The 20,506-nt window shown below is 39.3% G+C and overlaps 1 protein-coding gene across 31 annotated transcripts in view; it reads right to left on the bottom strand.

Annotated features, from left to right (window-relative positions):
- The window catches only part of LOC122544790 (neurofilament heavy polypeptide-like), a 196,001-nt gene that overhangs the window by 103,352 nt on the left and 72,143 nt on the right, over nt 1-20,506 (bottom strand). For all 31 annotated transcript variants that reach the window (XM_043684122.1, XM_043684127.1, XM_043684177.1 and 28 more), the window contains one exon: nt 12,475-12,519. In XM_043684122.1, coding sequence (XP_043540057.1) covers nt 12,475-12,519 — 45 coding nt within the window. The remainder of the gene's footprint in view (nt 1-12,474; nt 12,520-20,506) is intronic.

Here is a 20,506-nt window from a genome sequence, read left to right as displayed (position 1 = left end):
GTGAATTTTTAGATCAGCAATGATGGCAATAGTTCAACATCGAGATGGAGTAATGCCCTGCTGCTCAAACCTGTTCTTTGTTGAAGATGGATAAAGTTATCAATCCATGATAAAATTTTAATGCTATTGATTGCATTGAATGTTCCTCATTAATATAACAGTCATTTTATTCTGAAAAGGGAAGGACGCTTGAGAACTGAACTGGAATTTCAACAGCCAGTAATTTCAGTAAAACAAATCTCCAGTTCCAAGAAGTGAAATTGTGTGTCTCATACTGGAAACTCATATCAGTAAATCATACATAATGCCTGTAATGATACATGTGCCAGAAGACTCCGTTTTCAGATCTGGGCTCAGTTTACAATTGAATAGTTTGAATTAACAGATTTTGTGACCCAAATGGACCCCCTGTGTGTATGTGTATGTGAGGGAGCAAGTGAGTCTGTGTGTACGTGTGTGTGAGTGGGAGGGTGAAGCCTTTGTTTGTGAAGCCTTTTTGAACACAAATTTTCCATGGTCAGCTGATATGCAGGGCTTTCAAGTGGGATAGATTTTATAATAGCTTTGGCACTAATTAAACTGAGTTCATAATCCCGCCCCCTTTTAAAATTAAGTTTAATTAATCAGGAGAATCAAAATGACCAAGGCACAGTTTGTTTCAAAATTCTAACTGGCTCACTAACATGCTTCAGGAAAAAAATAAAACTATTGCCTCAGTTTAACTAAAATCTCACATTATGTCGTTGTTCCTTCATGATTTCTAATGGCATATGAAGCCAGTAGTTGAGCACACAGACATTACTTTAAGACTTACAGCTAAGGAAACCATGGTGCAGGCTTGGACAGCAACCAAGTACAAACTTGGCTATTGTTAATGTGAGGGCAGTCATAAGAAGTTGCTGTCTCTGTCTTTCGATTACATCATGAGGGCAGCTTTGCAATGATTGGGCAAAGTACAGGCCACAGCTGCTGATTCCTGTCACCGATGTGTTTGCCACCATGTAATTTTATAAGTATAATTTCTAAATGATATTTGGGGTGATTTTGGGTCTGGGTTAGCAAATGGAGGATTTTCTGTGTGTCTGAAGTTAACAGTTAAAGGTATTTCTGTAATAACAGCAATTTCTTTTTAAAAATACTGTTTATGTTTAAGCCTGGCTGTAGCATAAATGGGTTTGTACATGAATGAACTTTTGTTTATTTTAAATTGTTTGCAATGCAGCAAGGTAAGTAATGGGACCTTAAAACAGATTTCTGGAATTTCTTTTAAGCGCAAGGAAAACATCCATAACTGATGTTTCACTTTTGACTTTAGGTAGATTTCTTTGAGTCCCAAGAAGATCTTGGAAAAGAAAAGCTGTATAGAGCAGTGCTCCTGAGGAAGGAAAGATATAAAGGATTAGGTCTTTAGAGTGAAGGTTTAGTCCTGATTCCAAACCAGATGAAGAGGTCACTTAAGCCGAGTTCAGTGAAGCTCAAATGTATGATAGTGCCAAAAAGAAGTTATTGTATTTCCAGTTTAACAATTAAATTCCCAAATGACAAACCTACCGAAGGGTTAAATACATGGATACTCATGTGAATATTATGGATCTGGGTTATAGTGGGTATTTTGGCTGCTGTACCAATGAGAGGTATTTTGAGAACTTTACCGGGATGTTTTATGCATTCTTAAAAGCTGTTTATTTTTCAATTTATAAAGTTGTGTTTTGGTATTAATGGGATACTTTATTTCTATATGTTTTAAATCTTTGAATTTGTATTATAAGTAGATATTTTAGGTTATTCAAAATCTGCAATATTGTGTGCTTATAAGAGTTCAGTAAGAGAACACTTCATTAAAACAAAAACAAACAATGATCTATCAAGCTAGTTCCTGTCTGGGATCTGACTTGTCCACTGTTAACACCTGCTGGAATCAAAGTAGTCCATAGGCCGTGTGGTAGCTGTAAGTATCTGTGCCATGGATGGCACAACTCTGCATCCAGTTTTCTAATAACCCACGCCTTTCAACCTCGGAAGCGACATCTTAGCAGGTGAAGCCAATCAGGATATGCTGTCTTAAATCACCCAAACCACCTTCTTTTGCATGATATACTATTTTTAGAGTAATTCTGTGGAAGCATCCAACAATACACTTGTTCAGTCTTTGATTGCTATTAGTTCTGGTATCAGGTTATTTGTCCCAGCATCCTTGAGAAATGATTATACAGCATTAAAACGGACCATTCAAGCTAATTGGTCTGTGCTGGTGTTTATATTCCACACAAGTCTCCTCACATCCATCCGCCTCATCTTAACTTTTCAGTATATGTCTTTATAAGCAATTCCTTTCAAAACAATCCAAGCAACCAATACCCGAAAGAAAGTTCTGATTTCTAAAGACTTTTTCAGTATAGAAATCCGGTATCCTTCTTTTCTTGAATTTCTAAGCAACTAATGTGAATCCATGGTAGCTTGTTCTGAATTTTCAAATTGGCAGAATATTTTCTCCACATCTACCCTATTCAACATATTCAGAATTCCAAAGGGAAAAAGAAAGCAATTTGTTCAATGATTTCCAATAAATGTGATTTCTCAAATTTGGTAGCATTTAATTGACATTGCTTATAATAACTTCTTCAATTTTATCTCTAGGTTCCTTAGTTTAGTCTACCCCATTTAGTTCATTATTTTCTAAGATACAGCCCCCAAAGTATATCATATCAAATCTACCTATGTACTGATTTCTTTTCCATAGAACTGCCCAATCTACAATACCTATCAGTGTACTTAAATTTACTAGTACGCATGGTGTGCATCTATGCAGGTACTAACAAATGGGCATTTGGCATCCCATGTAATCTGACCTGTCTGGCATTATTGAACTGTTCTATTCTTCCACATACAAAGACACCAGAGAGAGGGATTTAATTGCCAGAAATAGGAATGTGAGAGGTAGAAGGTATATTGTGCAATTAAAACCTTTGGGCCTGCACCACCATTCAACAGGGTTAGAGAGAATATGGGAGAGAAATTGGTGAAGAATTGGCTGAAGTGCATTGATCTTAACATTATACTAGCTTTTCAATGTCCTGCAATCCAGTATCCTCATGTCACACACACAATGATTATAAGTCAACATCCATCACAGGGGATCTAGAGGTAAACTATTTATTGGGCTAGTTTATCTGTTTCTAGTAACTCAAGTGCAGCAATATAGAGAAAAATAAGACCAGAGAACCATTGCATAAATGACTGACTTCCTTTGCACATGGCACGGTGGCACAGTGGTTAGCACTGCTGCCTCACAGCACCAGAGACCCGGGTTCAACTCCTGACTCAGGCCACTGACTGCGTGGAGTTTGCACGTTCTCCCCGTGTCTGCGTGGGTTTCCTCCGGGTGCTCCGGTTTCCTCCCACAGTCCAAAGATGTGCAGGTCAGGTGAATTGGCCATGCTAAATTGCCCATAATGTTAGGTAAAGGGGTAAATGTAGGGGAATGGGTGGTTTGCGCTTCGGCGGGTCGGTGTGGACTTGTTGGGCCGAAGGGCCTGTTTCCACATGTAAGTAATCTAAAATGGCATGTACTTCCTGGGACACAAGGAATGAAAGTGGAAAGCTCCATGCTGAATCAGGCTGGAGTATTCAAATGACATTAAAATAACAGAGGTGACGTAATAATAGCTTCTATCTCATTTCCAATATTCATGACATGGGAATGCCTGTTTCAAAATCACAGTCTAAACCTAGGGGTCAGGCAATGCAGAGAAGATGAAGAAACAGAATCAGTTGGAGAAGAGAAGAACCACAAATAATATCACTTTTTCAAAAGGATTGCTTTAAGCGCAAGGAAAACATCCATAACTGATGTTTCACTTTTGACTTTAGGTAGATATTTTTGAGTCCCAAGAAGATCTTGGAAAAGAAAAGCTGTATAGAGCAGTGCTCCTGAGGAAGGAAAGATATAAAGGATTAGGTCTTTAGAGTGAAGGTTTAGTCCTGTTTCAAGATCGCAGTCTAAACCTAGGGGTCAGGCAATGCAGAGAAGATTAAGAAACAGAATCAGTTGGAGAAGAGAAGAACCACAAATAATATCACTTTTTCAAAAGGATTGCTCATACAAATTTAAGACCAACTAGCAGCCAAAAGAGCCACAGAGCTGAACAGGAAAAAACTCAGAATAAAATCTCCTGCAGAGAAACTGCAAAAGACAACCTTAAGGCAATAAAGGCATTTTCATCCAGTAATTGGGGAAATGAGTGTTATTTAAGGGGAAAAGAAAAAGTAGTTTCCCCATCCCCCAACCCACCAAATAAAAACTAGACTGCGATAATTCCTGTTATGAAACTCAGCACGATTACCTTGTGACTCCAACTCACCATTTGTGCAGCGGCAGTCACCAATATATCAGGGCATGCTCCACGAGCAGCAACTGCACACACCCACATTTCCAGCAGAACCTCCAGGTCCACATCAGTGAAGCAGGGTACCAATTTCCCTCTGTACAATATTACTGAGGTAATTGGCGTGAACTGTGCAGGGCAGCTCTGGACTGCCAGCACTTGATCTGGTACACAACTTGGCTTTAAAGATGACATCAGAAATCCTGTAACAGTCTGGAAGTGACCAGTGCTTCTACTGTGGTGAGTGGGAGAACACGATGAGCAAGGCACCAAAGGTAATGAGGCAAGTCTATTATATCTACAGCTCTTTTCAGAAATGCTGCCCGATCTGCTGAGTATTTCCAGCATGTTCTAATTACAAAACACAAGCCAATGTATGTGTCAAACAGCATAAGGAATAAGTGACAGACAATACCAAGAAATTTCCAACAGATCAGCTCAGAGTTCTACAAGCCCTGCTCCACATCCAGTCTTAAATGAACAACAGCGAACAACCAAATAACTCACTGCAGGGGGAGAGAGCGCCACAAATATCCCCATTATTGATGTGGGAGAGCCCAATACATCAGATAAGAGTGAAGTGCTTACAAAAATCTTCAACCAGAAGTATTAATTGAATGATTCATATTGGCCTCCCCCAGTGGTCCCAGCATTACAGATCCAGTCTTCAGCCAATTCAAGTTGCTGCACATGATATCAAAAAACAGTTGGAGGCACTGGATACTCCAAAGGCTATGGGGCCTTACAATATTCGAGCAATAATACTGAAGACTTGTTGTGTCCTTAATCAAGCCGCTCACAGATACAAACACTGGATCTCAATCAAGTGGAAAATACATTTTTTCTTGTATATCCTTTACTTAGAAAGCTGGACAAATCTACCCCACTCTTCATCAAGCAGCACAGGCTTAGCAATAACCATACTCAATGGTGCTTAGTTTGAGTTCTTCCAGGCCCTCTCAACTCCTTACTTTATTACAACTGTTGTGCAAATATAGAAGAAAAGGGGCTGAATGCAGAGGTGGGGGGAGAGTGACAACCCTTGACATCAAGACCTCATTTGACCAAGTGTGGCATCAAGATACCTAAGCAAATGTAGAGACATTGAGAATCTAGGGGGAAAATTTCAAAGCTGTTGGAATCAACACAAAGGATGATAGTTGTGGTTGATGGAGGGGGAGCCATTTTGGTAGGAGTTCATTGGGGTAGACATTTTCTAATCAACCAGTCCAGAGATGTTACTAGACATACATCTGGACTAGTGGGAATTTAACCTGGGCCTCCTGGTCCAGGGGTAGAAACACTGCCATTATGTCAAACAAGTCCATCGTTCAGCAGTGTAAATATTTTCCAACCAACCTATTCAGAAATGTTATTACACACCTACAGAGCAGATGGACCACACACATCTCTTCAGGTAATGAAACAGTTTGTGTTGAAATGCAACAAGAATTGGACAATATTCATGTTTAGGCTGACAAATGGAAAATAACAGGGGCAATACGCAAGTGACATGCAATATTTATTTCCATTACCATCACTGAACCCCTCATTATCAATATCCTGTGGAATACAATTGACCAGAAACTGAACTAGATGAGTCATGTAACATTTTATGGTTACAAGAGGTCAGAAGTTAGGAATCCTGCAGCAAGTAACTCACCTCACGACTTCCCAAAGTTTGTTCACTATCTACAAGGGAAAAGTCAGGAGTGTAATGGAAAACCTCTCACTTGCCTGGATGAGTGCAGCTCCAAAAACACTCAAAAACCTTGACACCATTCAAAAGCAAGCAGCCCATTTGACTGGTACCATATCCACAAATGTTTATGCTTTCCACCATTGACACACAGCAGTAGTGTCCCATCTACAAAATGCACTGCAAAAATTCAACAAGGCTCCTTAGACAGCATCTATCAAATCCATGACAAATACCACCTAGAAGGCAAGGGCAGCATACACATGGGGACACCGCATCTGCAGGTTTCCCTCCAAGCTAAGCACGATGTAGACTTAGAAATTCATCGCAATTCCGTCCATGTTGCTGGGTCAAAATCCTGGCACTCCCTCCCTAATACCTTTGTAGGCCTATCTACATCAATATGGTGTGCAGATCAAGAAGACACCTTGCCACTACCTTGTCAAGGGAGGGGCAATAAATGCTGGCCAAACCAGCAACACCCTTATCCCATGAATGAATAGAATTTGAACCCACCCTTATTAGATTTAAGCCATTACCACATCTCCCATATTGTCCTGGTCGAGATTCTTTGAAAGAGGCTTACACCCAAAGACAGAGCAACAGAAAATGATATTGCAGTAGGTCTTACAGGCCTACAGCATTAACAACCATTCTATAAAAGGCCATGTGGCTTACAGTTCCTGAAAAGGAAGCATCCAGTTGTTGGCGAGGAAGGAATGTTGGTAGCCACTGATCGAATTTCATATTGTGGGTACAATCTGTGACAAAACATATTTGGGACCTCTATCAGGTGAGATCTCAGAAAAAAAAAGGAGCAATATAGCGCCTATTGTATTTTCATCTATTGGTTCTGAAATATTTATTGAATTTCACATAGGATTGTTCTCGCTTCCAGATCATAAATGTAATTCTTAAAATTTTCTCCAAGTATTTTCTCAATAGTTAACATTAGCAAACCAAAAGGAGTGACCTCCTATCAAAATGAGTAATCCTTGACAGGTCTGCTGTAGTGATATAACAATAGTTATTTAATTTTGCTTCAACAGTAAACCATGAAAATCCACATGGATTAGTAACTGTCCTAGCAAGTTCCAGGATTTTGACTCAGTGACATTGAAGAAAGACAATACAGTTCAAACTCAGGATTATGTGTGGCTTGGAGGGGAATTTGCAGGAGGTAGTGTTCCCATGCATCTACACAAGAAGCATGGCGATGTGAGAGCTTTTGGAGAGTGGAAGTGTTTCCAACCATTAGAAGCAAATATGGACACTTCAGATGTATGCTGCTAACTCCATCAAATTTCCAATGATTAGTCAGACATTCACCAATTAATATGTGATAAGTGAGAGCCTACATTAATAGATGTATACTGAGGGCACTCTTAAGTGTATCCAGAGGTTGGAGTAGCTCCAAGCTATGGTGATGACACAAGCCTCCTGTGGGCCACAATCTACTAATCAACAGTCTCACCAGATCCAACATTTACTTGGGTACATTGACAGAAAGAGTGCAGACCTCCAAAGTTTGGAAGTCCAAGGCCACCCTAGCTTTTTCCATCTCTTTCCCTGTTAAGTAAAAGCAAGTAAGAGTGCATGGATTCGTTTAGAATGGCATAATGGTTTAGCTTAAAATGGCATCATGGTTGGCACAGATATGGTGTGCCAAAGGGCCTGTTCCTACGGTGCACTACACTATGTTCTATGTATGGTGGCAAAGCAACATATGCTTGGCTTGGACCCTTCTGACAGATGTTCCCTAATTTTATGCTGGAATTATTTATATCAAGTCTGCAAATTTTTAGGGTTACAATATTCTATGACACTTATGATTCGGAGCTGGTGTTGGACTAGGGTGGACAAGGTCAGATGTCACACACCGCCAAGTTAGAGTCCAATAGGTTTATTTGAAATCACAAGCTTTTGGAGCTCTGCCCCTCCAGTTCACCTGATGAAGAGGCAGCACTTTGAAAGCTTGTGATTTCAAATAAACCGTCGGATCAGAACCTGGTGTCATGTGACTTCTGACCTATGACACTTAAGAATTCAGTGATGCTCATTGCCAATGTTTGTTTAAGATAGGCAAACTAATATGAACATAATTACATCAGTGAGCTGTTGACAGTATTGCAAGTAATCCATAGCCCCAGAAAGATTATCAGACCAGGGATAAATAACTAAGTATAAAGGCTGCAGTTCTCCAGAATCACTGGCATTTTCAGCAGACCAGAAACACAGTTTGTGGCTTTTTGGTATTCTGCATTACTCCAAGATGTTCATGTGATGCCTCATAACTGAATGGCAAAGGACTAAACATCAGATTCCAGAATTAAACTCTTCTTTCTGAAAATAGGAATGCCATAACATCTTAGCACATGATAACACTTTGATAAATTGATGCTACTATTACAGAATACTTATTAACACTACATAACTTGGAGATGGAGCTAGTTTGTAACTCAAATAGACTAACAACATAATTTAGTATGCTCATGGCACTAAACAAGTTATCAAGATTTAAATTATATTTAGTTGATCCATGAACAAACAATTCAGCATTGTTAAAAAGTAAAATTCGATCTCATTTTTCCCAACGTTTGGTATTAAATCTGCTAACTTTGTGATTGGTTTGATTGCAGATCACATAGACTTTCTTTTTTTTTTCAAAATACACTTTGATTCAAATTAATTCATAATTAAATTTTTCCTTGTAGTCTATACAACTATTTTTAGAATTGTACTTTATTAGATCTTTTGGAAACTGCAACTAACCCATATAATTCCAGATAAACTATCATCTCACCAGCACTAAAGCAGTGTATACTGGAAGTAGTTTTCATTTAGTGTGATAATATAACATGGCTCTTATCTGATCAGCAGCCCCTTTTTACCTCTAGGGGCAATGGTGACATCATGGAAGAGTCATAAAATTAGTCGTTGATTCAGGCTAATTCTTGAAGTGAATGCTCTGAAGACACTTGTTCAAATCCCATCACTGCAGCTGGTGAAATTTAAATTCAATTCAAAATCTGGAATTGAAACCTACAATGATTGCCATGCAACTATCATCGATTGTTATGAAACCCATTTTGTTCCCTGATGTCCTTTTGGGAAGGAAATCTTCTGTATTTGCCCGATCTGGCCTACATAAGACATAAGAGCAGAAGTAGACCACTCAGCCCATTGAGTCTGCTGTGCCATTCATTGAGATCATGGCTAATTTGGTAATCCTCAAATCCACTTTCCTGCCTTTTTTTATAATCCGTTTCCCTTAATAATGAAAAATCTATATCAATTTTGAATATTCTTAATTACCCAGCCTCTGCAAAAAGAATTCCACAGATTCACAACCCTTCGAGAAGAAAATTCTTTCTCATCTGTCTTAAATGAGTGACCCTTTGTTCTGAGATTATACCCTCTGTTCCTCGACTCTCCCAGAAGAGGAAACAACTTTTCCGCATCTGATCAAGTCCCTGAAGAATCATACATTCAATAAGGTTGCCTCTCACTGTTCTAAATTCCAACGAGCACAGTCCCAACCTACTCAACCTTTCCTCATAAAACAGTGCTTCCATTCCTGGTATCAGTCCAATCAACTTCTTGAAACAACGTCCAATGCCAGTAACTCATTTCTTGGATAAAGGGTACAAGACTGTTCCAACTGTGGTCTGACTGGTTCCTTCAGTCCCATAGCAAACAAGTTGACCTTTAACTGCTTTTTGGAAAAGTCCTAGCAATCCACTTTTCTCAAGGGTAAGAAGGGATAGACAACAAATGCTGACACTGCCGATGAAACCCATACTCCATTGTAAGAGAAAACATTGCCCCTGTTTTTATTTCCATTGTTGTATGATTGCACAACATAAGATTAGATTAGAGTAGATTAGATTAGATTAGATTACAGTGTGGAAACAGGCCCTTCGGCCCAACAAGTCCACACCGCCCCGCCGAAGCGCAACCCACCCATTCCCCTACACTAACCCCTTACCTAACACTACGGGCAATTTAGCATGGCCAATTCACCTGACCTGCACATCTTTGGACTGTGGGAGGAAACCAGAGCACCCGGAGGAAACCCACGCAGACACTGGGAGAATGTGCAAACTCCACACAGTCAGTCACTGTAAGAAGGATAAGTTCATTCAGTCCAGCATTGCTTCTTGCAATTCCAGATCCTGAAACTGAAAAGGTATAGTGGTGCCTGATTTTCAGAAAGTAGAACACCATAGGCTGAGCTTTACAGTGTAATCAATGCCTGTGTGCATTATTGTGGACATAGAATTCTACTGGAGACAGCACAACTGTTGTGCAATGTGATTAGTAAGTCTCCGATATTAGCTCATGTTCCACATATTCTATCACTAGGAAAAGCAACATAAAGATAATGAACCATTTTCACACACATTACAAAAACAGAAGTTGTATTTCTACGTTACTTGAAACAGCCAAAGACACCCAGCCAATGACACTGTAATCAATGCCTGTGTGCATTATTGTGGACATAGAATTCTACTGGAGACAGCACAACTGTTGTGCAATGTGATTAGTAAGTCTCCAATATTAGCTCATGTTCCACATATTCTATTTAGAGCGTGTGCTAAATGGAAGCAACACCATGAAAGATTAATTTAGAGAGAGGTAAATTAGAGGTGCCCCACTAATATAGAGCTGTTCAGTTATCTTATTCATTCCATCAGCGCCTCGGTTCAAAGTTTTCTGACTGTTTTCAAACAATATTTCTGGAGTTACTCTCTTTCTGTAAGGATCGATCACCTTCTGCCCACATTTCAATCAATGCTGTTTTAACTTAAGAAATTGGGTGAAGATATTCCCAGTGGTGGAACAGTCAACATTTAAGGCTCAGATTTAGGTTTATTCACTAAAGTATTAGAGACCACATAAAACTAATTATCATCATCTGCAATATAGTGCCTGAAATGGTGGTGGAAATAATTTAGTACATTCAAATTGGAAATGCGCAAATACTTGAAAGAAATAAAGTTACAGGACAGCAGAATGAATGCAGGAACTATCAGGACAATGCTTCCAAACAGCTAGTATAGGGACACTGGACTAAATGGCCTCCTTTGCTGCTATATCCTCCTATCATTCTTTGACCGAGAAGCAGGAAAATAAAATTAAGGTGGAGGTGGTGGGGAGAGAACAGAAAATTGTAGGATAGCACATCCTACCATTAACAGGCAGGGCCTATTGGGAAATAATGATGGAAACAGGAGTTGCATTATTTGCCTTGGGAACTTCTGGTTGTCATTCTCCAGAAGACCCAAAAGCCTGTCAACTAGGCGGGAAATTACCGACAAAATATTTATCTTTCTTTTTTGACTTGATGCTCATCTTCCCTGGTTTTTGCAATCAGAAGCAAGGATAAGAACTTCCATGTCAAGACCATAACCATTGTTTAAGAATGGCCCTCTCCAGAAACCCCTGGGCTGCAACGACAAGTAATTGTGCAGGCGTCTGGGATCACCTCCGCTGCTTCATTCCTTTAGCAAAGCATCCTGGCATTATTTAGGAGACACAACTCTTGTTTCATCCCCTTGAGAAAAGGCAAAGAAACCCATTGCAATACAGAAAGGGGAAGACTGTTGGTTTAACTGCTGTTTGATCCCATTTCTCAGACTTTTTTGGGAAAAAAGTTGTTACTTGATAAAAATTTTAAGAAAGTTAGTTCCTATATATTCCACTTGACCATTCAATATAATATTTTCCTTCAATTACATATGGCAAGATCCTGAATAAATTGATTTGACCCACTTCGGTCAAGTAAGCCAAACTAGAAACAAAATTCTCAATTTATGTATTTATGTGGAAATGGTATTCTCATACCCTGGTTTCCCTGGTGGCTTAGGCTCATTCCTACTTGTGTCAACATTTTGTGAGTTATCTTGTATGTATGATAATAATTTTGATCATATTACCTTTGTGAAACACGGTCAAAGATAAGGAAATATTGGGAAAATTTCCAATTACATGACCAAATTATGTTCAATCTTATCACCTGTCTCTAGAACTGAATATTATAATTGATTAGAAATTATCAATGGTCAGGTCTTTTATGACCTGTTTAACATTTATAACAGTTAACTGATAACGTCATTATCTCATGTTTCAGTCAAGTTATCTTGAAGACACATAAATGAAACTGAATATCTAAACCTAGGACACAGGCATGAATCACTGTTTTAAGAAAAGCCCTTAAAAGTTTATTAAGTGATATTATACCAATAAAGTTTTTTCGTAAAAAGCATAACTTAAAAATCAAAATTAGTTTTGTTTTATGTATATACATTTGTATTTATAAATACATGTATAATAATGTTTATGCAATTTTTTATGTCTTTATACATAAATAGTGATAGAAATACCTACTTTTAATTGCTTTAGGTTTGGCATCAGTGACAGCATCCTTCTTTTCTGTAAGAAAGCAAAAAGAATAAATGTTACTTTACCAGCAAGAAGGTAGTGTTTACAAATGATAATTTGACTGTTACAAAAACTGCAAGTACCTCTGGTCACTTCCTGGTCTTTGACTTCATGCAGGATTACAAACAAGGAGAGATGAAGGATAATTTCTCTCTTTCTTTACTTCACGACTAACCACAACAAGATCTATTATAAAAAATTGCTAAAAACTGACACAAAGGCAATGTTTTCCAACTTGCACTCGTCAAGACTAAGACGCATGAAACAGACTTGCAAAAAGAAGAATAACTAACACAGGATGAGAAGAGGGTGATGAGTGGTTGGACAATCAATGACGTGGCGATAAAGTGGAATCAGGATGTGGCCATGAGAATGCAGTTGAGATTGGCAATTTCCATGATTATTTATACAAGCAAGGGGGTGAAAAGTTATCAGACTGAGCAGGAATGTAGAGAAATCAGATCAGCTGTGATTTTATTGAATGGTAGAGCAGGTTCCAGGTCCAAGTGGCTTACTTCTGCACTTAATTTGTATGTTTCATAAACCAGATGTTGATATCAATTTGTGATAATTGTCATTGACATTATTGCTAGGATTAGCTTTATATTCGTGACCCATGATCTGAGTTTAAACTCCACTTGCATAACCACTACACCATTACCTCCCCACTTTAACTATATGCATATTCAATATTATGCTAATCAGAATACCCATTAAAGAAACATCTTTATGTTGGACTGCAGTCTCAGTACTGGCCACTGTGTTTCTGTTGAGGATGTTGAGCACTTAGCCCTCAGGTTTAATAGCTGCCCTAGCTGATTAACTGTCAATGACAAAATTGTTGGCCAGGATTCTGATGCCCAGTACTGCAGGATTGCCTCCACTTTTCATCTTGGAGGTGGTACTTCCAACTTCACAGAAACATTCAAGATGTCTCCCTCCAATTTAGCTTTCTTTCTGCATATTTATTTGACTTTGTGTGGTTTACCGAGGCCCTATGAAGTTGTTGCCATCCCCTTTGGTAATATCTATTATTTACCTTTTAAAAATCTCACTTCCATTTTATTTCAACAGCACATCACGCCTCTGAAAATGTTTTCAGAAAAAGGAAGCAAGAAACAAAGGTCAGCACAAATCCATGGTCTGGTAAATTAAGAGGAGTCCAACTTCTAGTCAATCTGAAGGATGGTGTTTGAATGGATTGTCCCAGGATATGACCATTTAATGTTTAGTACACTATTGAAATGGGTGAACACATTGAAAAATATGATGGCATTTATAAACCACGTTTGACAGTATTATGAAATCACTCTGCAATTATCTTACAACTTGGACTCGATTTTTTGCAAGTCCATTGAACTCAGCTATCATTCTAACTGTACTGTCTCATCACCAGGTCACATTTTTGCAAAGTATATTCTAAGGAGCCTTGGTGAGTTGCTGCAATGTATCTTGTATCATCAGTTATTAGTTGAAACCATATGCCCAATCCTGATCCAGCTCACAGACAGAAACCCGCCGTGAAACTTGCCAAAATTCACTTGCTAATTTCTGGTGAATGTTAGTCATACAATTTTCAAATTATCTTCTAAATCATTTATTGGGAGTTGGATGCATATATCATCTCCTTATGATTATGAGATTTAAAATTCTTATATTTTCCGAATGTAAAGAACTTGCTAAATTTTCTCAGCCACTGAACAACTTCAACATTGGCAAGAAAGTTGGGACAATTGTGTGAGATTGGCAGTAAGGAGATTCCTTACTGAGCCAAAAGACACATTTTCCAACCAAGGATTAAATCAGAAGATGAGATTCATGTTAGCAAGCACTGAGAAGCCTATTTATTTGCATTAAAATTTCAATTTTAGTTAACTTCACCTCACTGATTTACAGTTTCCTACTCCCCCAACTGCTAAAGAGAAACTAGATGATGATAATTCCTGACAGGAAAGTTGGAATGAATATCTGGTGACTCCAGCTCACTGTTTGCTCCTTCTGCCCTCCACTTTGGACACCAGTCACCAACATCTCAGGGTATGCTTCACGGAGAGTAACTACACTTACACCCCAAACAGTAAAACCTCTAAGTGCCTGTTGGCAAAATGGGGTACAAATTTCCTCTGCCCGACATGTCTGGGGCAATTGACAGGGCCTGTACAAGGCAGCTGTGGACTGCCAGCAATTGACCTGGTGCACTGCTGGGCTTTATAAATGGTGCCAGCACCAGAAATCATTGACAATTCTAACAGTGACCAGTACTTCGACGTGTGGTGAGAGGGAGACCATGACAAGTGTGGTGCCATAAGAGCGTGGTGCATAGATAATGAGGCCAGTTTGAGAAGATAGCATAAGAAAACCTATGAAGGCTCATGGAAAGAAGCCCTTCATGAAACGCACCAAAACTAACACTGTAGTCTATTTCTGATAAAATTCAGTCCAGGAAGCATCCCACAGAATCACAGAATTGTTATGGAGGAGAAGGAGATCAGTTGGTCCACCATCTTTGTACGATCTCTACATGAACTAGAATGATTCAATAAAATGGCATTGCACCTTCCCACAGACATTCACTAAATAAAAGATAAAGTCACCATAGTTCCAGAGAACCATAAGGCTGTTTTCATTAGGGAGAGATGACTGGTGGTGGTTTAACCTGTGGGTCATCATGTCTCAGGCAAGGGGAGTGGTTGAGAAGGACAGTCTTTCATTATAATCTCAGCCAGTGCAGGAATTGAAGGCACCCTTTTGGTGTTACTCTGCATCGCAAACGAGTCAACCGGCCCAGTGGATATAGGGCATTTATTATCTAGATGTGCGCTTTTATTACTTCTTTATCAACATTTTAATTATGTGTTTCATTTTATATTAACTGATGGAGTTAGGCTTGTTTGATGGGTGTGCGGGATTGATTTTCCACTGATACAATAGATGCCAAGAAGCTTCTCTATAAGTTGTCTCAACTTGAAACATCAGTTTAGCCTGCATTTAGCGCAATCTTGGTAAATGAGTTAGAGCTTTTGTTAGGAATTGCTGTCAGTAGGATTGGTAATGAGTTGCCTACCACTTAAATTGTCTGCTTGCTTTCATTTGTTTTATAATACTATTTATGGGGGAGCTACCCTAAAGTGCTGTGGGGCAACATTTATTTTTCCTTTTTGTTAACCTATTTTTCCCTAAACAACCTGTTCAGACATGTTATTACACACCTCGAGAGTAGGTAGGACTTAAACCTGAGTCAGTCTGTCCAGGGGGAACAACAAGACCAATGCACGACAAGAGGCCCCTCTGCTGGCTCTCATTCGGGACTCTATAGCTAGCACTTGAACAACAATTGTTTCTGAATGGTAAACACCCGATTGGAATTATGTCATTGCAAAACATTTTCTGATGTATCCATAGACATCATCTTTTCCTGGTCATTTGCTGTAGGAGGTTTGAAGAGAACGTTTGCAACGTATTGGGAGACTTTTCACAAGACTATTACAAAATGTATATTGTCAACATTTAGTCACAGAGATGTACAGCATAGAAACTCGCCTTGTCCTGGAAATTCTCTGATAAAGTAAAAATGAGTGTTATTGTTCAATAATTATTTATCAGAGTATTAAAAACAGTATACAGCAACTTGGATAATGATTGAAAAGTCACTTAGGTAGATGTAATATCCACACAGTAGGAGGTTAATAAGGAAATGGTAATGAGCTACAATGAATCATTACAAATAAAAGCCTGGTATTAAAATCTAACATCATCAAAACATAATGCAGAAAGCGATTCACATTATTTGACATTGCAATTTGCTGCTGGAGGAATACAATTATTTTCAATTTTATTTCTATCTTCAATTAATATTAAATAATCTCTTCCATACATGTACATCATTTTTCCTCAACAATCATTTTCACTCTAAATGTTTCGATGTGGGTCATTCAACAACAGTGATGAGGATAATTTGCAAGCTCCTAAAGACCATTAGCTAAACATGTGTAACTAAATTTTCTTTGAGGAACCTACTTTAAATACTACATCTGAAGAGATTACAAATATGAGTTTATATTAACATTTTCTTTATACTTCTATTTTTACTTTATGCCAGAGGTTACTGAAGGACAGACTTCAACTGATGCAGATTGGTTCATTTAGACTAAATCTTAGCTTTTTTGGATAAATTTGATTTGTATTGAGTTTTAAGGAATTTTGACCATGAGGTCTAGCAAGATCTCTTGCCCCATTTTACTATATTCACCTTGTTAAGAGAGGACTGGCAGAGGAGACCATGACAGTAGATCTTGAATCAATGTGGGTCTCACAGTATTAAGATACCACCAGCAGTGCTTCAAGGAGATCAATACCTTCCCTGCTCCACGAGGGTAAATGTCACTATCTACTCTCTACAACCTCACAATCACTCTATATCCAACCCCGCACCCACCTTCCACCATTTTCTCTGTTATCTGCAATATCTTACCTCATTTGCACCACCGCTAGCCTCACATACAATTAAACCTTTGTGCGCTCTACAGAGTCTAATCACTACCTCAGAATATCTCAGCATCATTCTATGACCCTGTATCAACGAAGACAGTTTCAGGTCACTGAATCCCTCTCTATCTCCTATTCCAGGAGAAAACAGCCACAGTCAAGCAGAAACAGTTCAATGGTGTTTGACATCAGACTCTTCACAACAAGCATGTGCATTGCCCTGAAATGCAGCCTAGTCTAGTTTGTGAGGTGGATGTCTATCTGCATGTGCAGACTGTCTCTTCAGCAGCTTTTCAACACTATTTGCCAATTCATCTTGCAATGCAAACCTGTTTCTTGAGCATTCTAAAAAAGGATTGGAGAGATGGCATGAGGATTGAAGGGTTGGCAAATGTGGGATCCCGATATCCCTTGATAAGGTATGCACGTGGTTGATGCTTGTGGCTTATGCCCTAAGATGCTGTTTGATGCTCAGCAACATGAAGGGTCTCCATAGCCATGTTTCAGAATCAGGTGATCTGAAATCGCTAGGTGCCTGCTCTGGCTTTCAAATGAAGATTAGATTAGATTAGATTACTTACAGTGTGGAAACAGGCCCTTTGGCCCAACAAGTCCACACCGACCCTCCGAAGAGCAACCCACCCAGACCCATCCCCCTACATTTCCCCCTTCACCTAACACTACGGGCAATTTAGCTTGGCCAATTCACCTACCCTGCACATTTTTGGCTGTGGGAGGAAACCAGAGCACCCAAAGGAAACCCACGCAGTCACAGGGAGAATGTGCAAACTCCACACAGACAGTTGCCTGAGGTGGGAATTGAACCCGGGTCTCTAGCGTTGTGAGACAGCAGTGCTAACCACTGTGCCACCCAAATTCTCAGCATCTAACTTGTTCAGGGGGTTGGTGAGATAGAAATTTGAATGTTAATGAGGTGAGTTGTAGCATTAATCAAGCTGTAGTCTTCCTTCATTGCTAGCTCAGTGCTGCCCGGCAAGAAACTCATCTCACCCACTCAGCAATGCAGAAAAATTGATCCCAGAGTTGAGATGGGCCTCACAGGATTTCCTGTGTGATTATGCCACAAATCTTGCTAGAGACTACATTTTGTTCCAGACTCTATAATATTTTGCCCACTGCCTTTGAATAGAGATTAAGTGGGAAAGGCTGAACCTTACTTGCAAAGGGAAACTAGCTAAAGGAAAGAATGAACAACATATGGACAGTAGATTTCTTTCTGCAAAGGACATTAGTAACCCAGATGGATTTTATGACAATTGATGATTGTTGTCATTACTAATTACAATATTGATGTCAATACTTTGTCAGTTACTTAAAATAGTTAATGATCACATTTTGAGGTGGTGCGGTGGCTCAGTGGTTAGCACCGCTACCTCACAGTACAGAGATCCTGGTTCAATTCCAGCCTCTGTGTAGAGTTTGCACAATCTCTGTGTCTGTGCAGCTTTCCTCCCACAATCTAAATATGTGCAGGTCGGGTGAATTGACCTTGTTGAATTGCCCATAGTGTTAGGTGCATTAGTCAGGGGTAAATATTGGGTCGGGGAATGGGTCTAGGTGTGTTACTCTTTGGAGGGTTGGTATGGACTTGTTGGGCTGAAGGGAATTTAATCTAATTACTGAGACGAGCTCCAGATTTTTCATTGTTGTGCACAGAACATTAGCCTGGGCCTCTGTGCAGTAATATTATAATTGTGCAACTGCCTTCCTCAACAATCCAAACATCAAGTCAAATTTTAAGGCTATTAGGACTAATCTTATGCTTCTCCACAGGCTCTCAATGGAAAGGAATACTGGACAAGATGCTCAAGTAGTTGATCCACTGCTTCTGCAGCCCATTCTGTATACCCACCAAATTTGAAGTTTACCCCCTATGGTTTCCAACTAAAGGAGGTGGGGAGTTGCAGCGGAGGTGGGAAGTTGCATCTCTTCCACATATTGTGAAGGTATATTAAATAGCAATTGCCTTGGCCCATCTTATATAGCAGACATAAATTTTTTAAAAACTAGGACAAACAGCAAAAAGGATTCTGCATGTTAGCTCAAGGAACCTGCTGGTAAAAATCTGATTTTACATTAACATTTGTTTTCTGCAATCATTCAAACACAGGCATTCTGGGTTGTTGCATTTCACAACGTTCTACAACAAACATTTCTACATAATTTACATTCCTGGGTTTGATAGAAGGTACAATTGCATGATTTCCAGACAGTATCAGTGGAGAACAAAGTGAATATCGCTATAATACGCAAACTTACTGGCCCAGGAGCGCCTTCAATCAGATTCTGTACTTTACAGAAAAGATCATCAAATCTGACCATTATATAGACCTATTAGACATTTCTCAAGCACATGTATTGAAATAATAAATTTAACAGAGGTTAGGCAAGCCAACAGGATAATTAGCATTGACGTTTTGGCGTGTGGGGAACATATGGGGCAAGGTCATGAGAGCGGAGACGTATGGTGTGGTTTTAGTGGGTATTTCTAAAATCTTTCCAGCAATTGGCTATGAGTGATAAGTGGTTTGATAAAGTGTCAATAAAGGACACCACCTCTTTGGAGCGTTTCTCATACCAGGGTCCTGCATATTAAATGGAAAAGCTGTTTTTGAATAGTTTAAGATATCCTCGATGTTGCATGTAGGCAGATCTAGGACAGGCTTTTGGCACAATATCAACTTCAGAATACATGAAAGCTAGTTTTGCCTTGGTGGTGAACTGGTTGACTGAAAGGGTGCAATTTCGCAGGACTTGTGACAGGCCAAAGATTAGTACCCAGGCGGTGAAGGGAAGACTATCTTCAGATTTGAACTATATAGTTATAATAGTGAAATGTAACACAGGGGAAGTGATCAAACCTTACAGTGTTGTGACTAAACTGTAACTTGAATATTAGAGATGAATTCCTGAGTATTTGTGGTGCGATTTGGATACATTATCAGATCAAATAACTTTTTGTGGTGCTAAATGAGGCTGAAGCCATTTTTTCTTCTGGAATTCAACCTTAAATTCCTTTCTCCTTCCAGTGGCTGCCTGGAGAGTAGTTAAAATATGCTGAACATATATCGCCCAAGTGTAACGGTCAGGTTGTGGCTGCCCCAAACCTCTGTAGCCCATCAATAGGTCACAGTAGGTGTGAAAAAAAGGCATCTTAACCTGCATTCCAAAGGAGTGGCCCACGCCATCTGAAGCAATAGAGAAAAGCCAAACAAGTCTGACAGGGGTTTGCATATGTCAGAAACAGTCCAACCAAGAGCAGAAATATGACTATTCAATCAGAGCATGGCTGATTTTATCAATCTCAATTCCACTTTCGAGGCTCATTCCCATTACTTTTGATTCGCTGGATTAAAAATCCATCTCCTCTTTGAATATGCTTAGCAACCAGCCTCTAAAGCCCTCTGCAGTAAAGCACTCCACCCTAGCAGAGAATAATTTCCTTATCTTTGTCTTAAATGGCCAAGCCCTT

The sequence above is a fragment of the Chiloscyllium plagiosum genome, chromosome 3 (assembly GCF_004010195.1).
Source record: "Chiloscyllium plagiosum isolate BGI_BamShark_2017 chromosome 3, ASM401019v2, whole genome shotgun sequence".
NCBI lineage: Eukaryota > Metazoa > Chordata > Chondrichthyes > Orectolobiformes > Hemiscylliidae > Chiloscyllium > Chiloscyllium plagiosum.
This window is presented reverse-complemented; position numbering and strand designations above follow the sequence as displayed.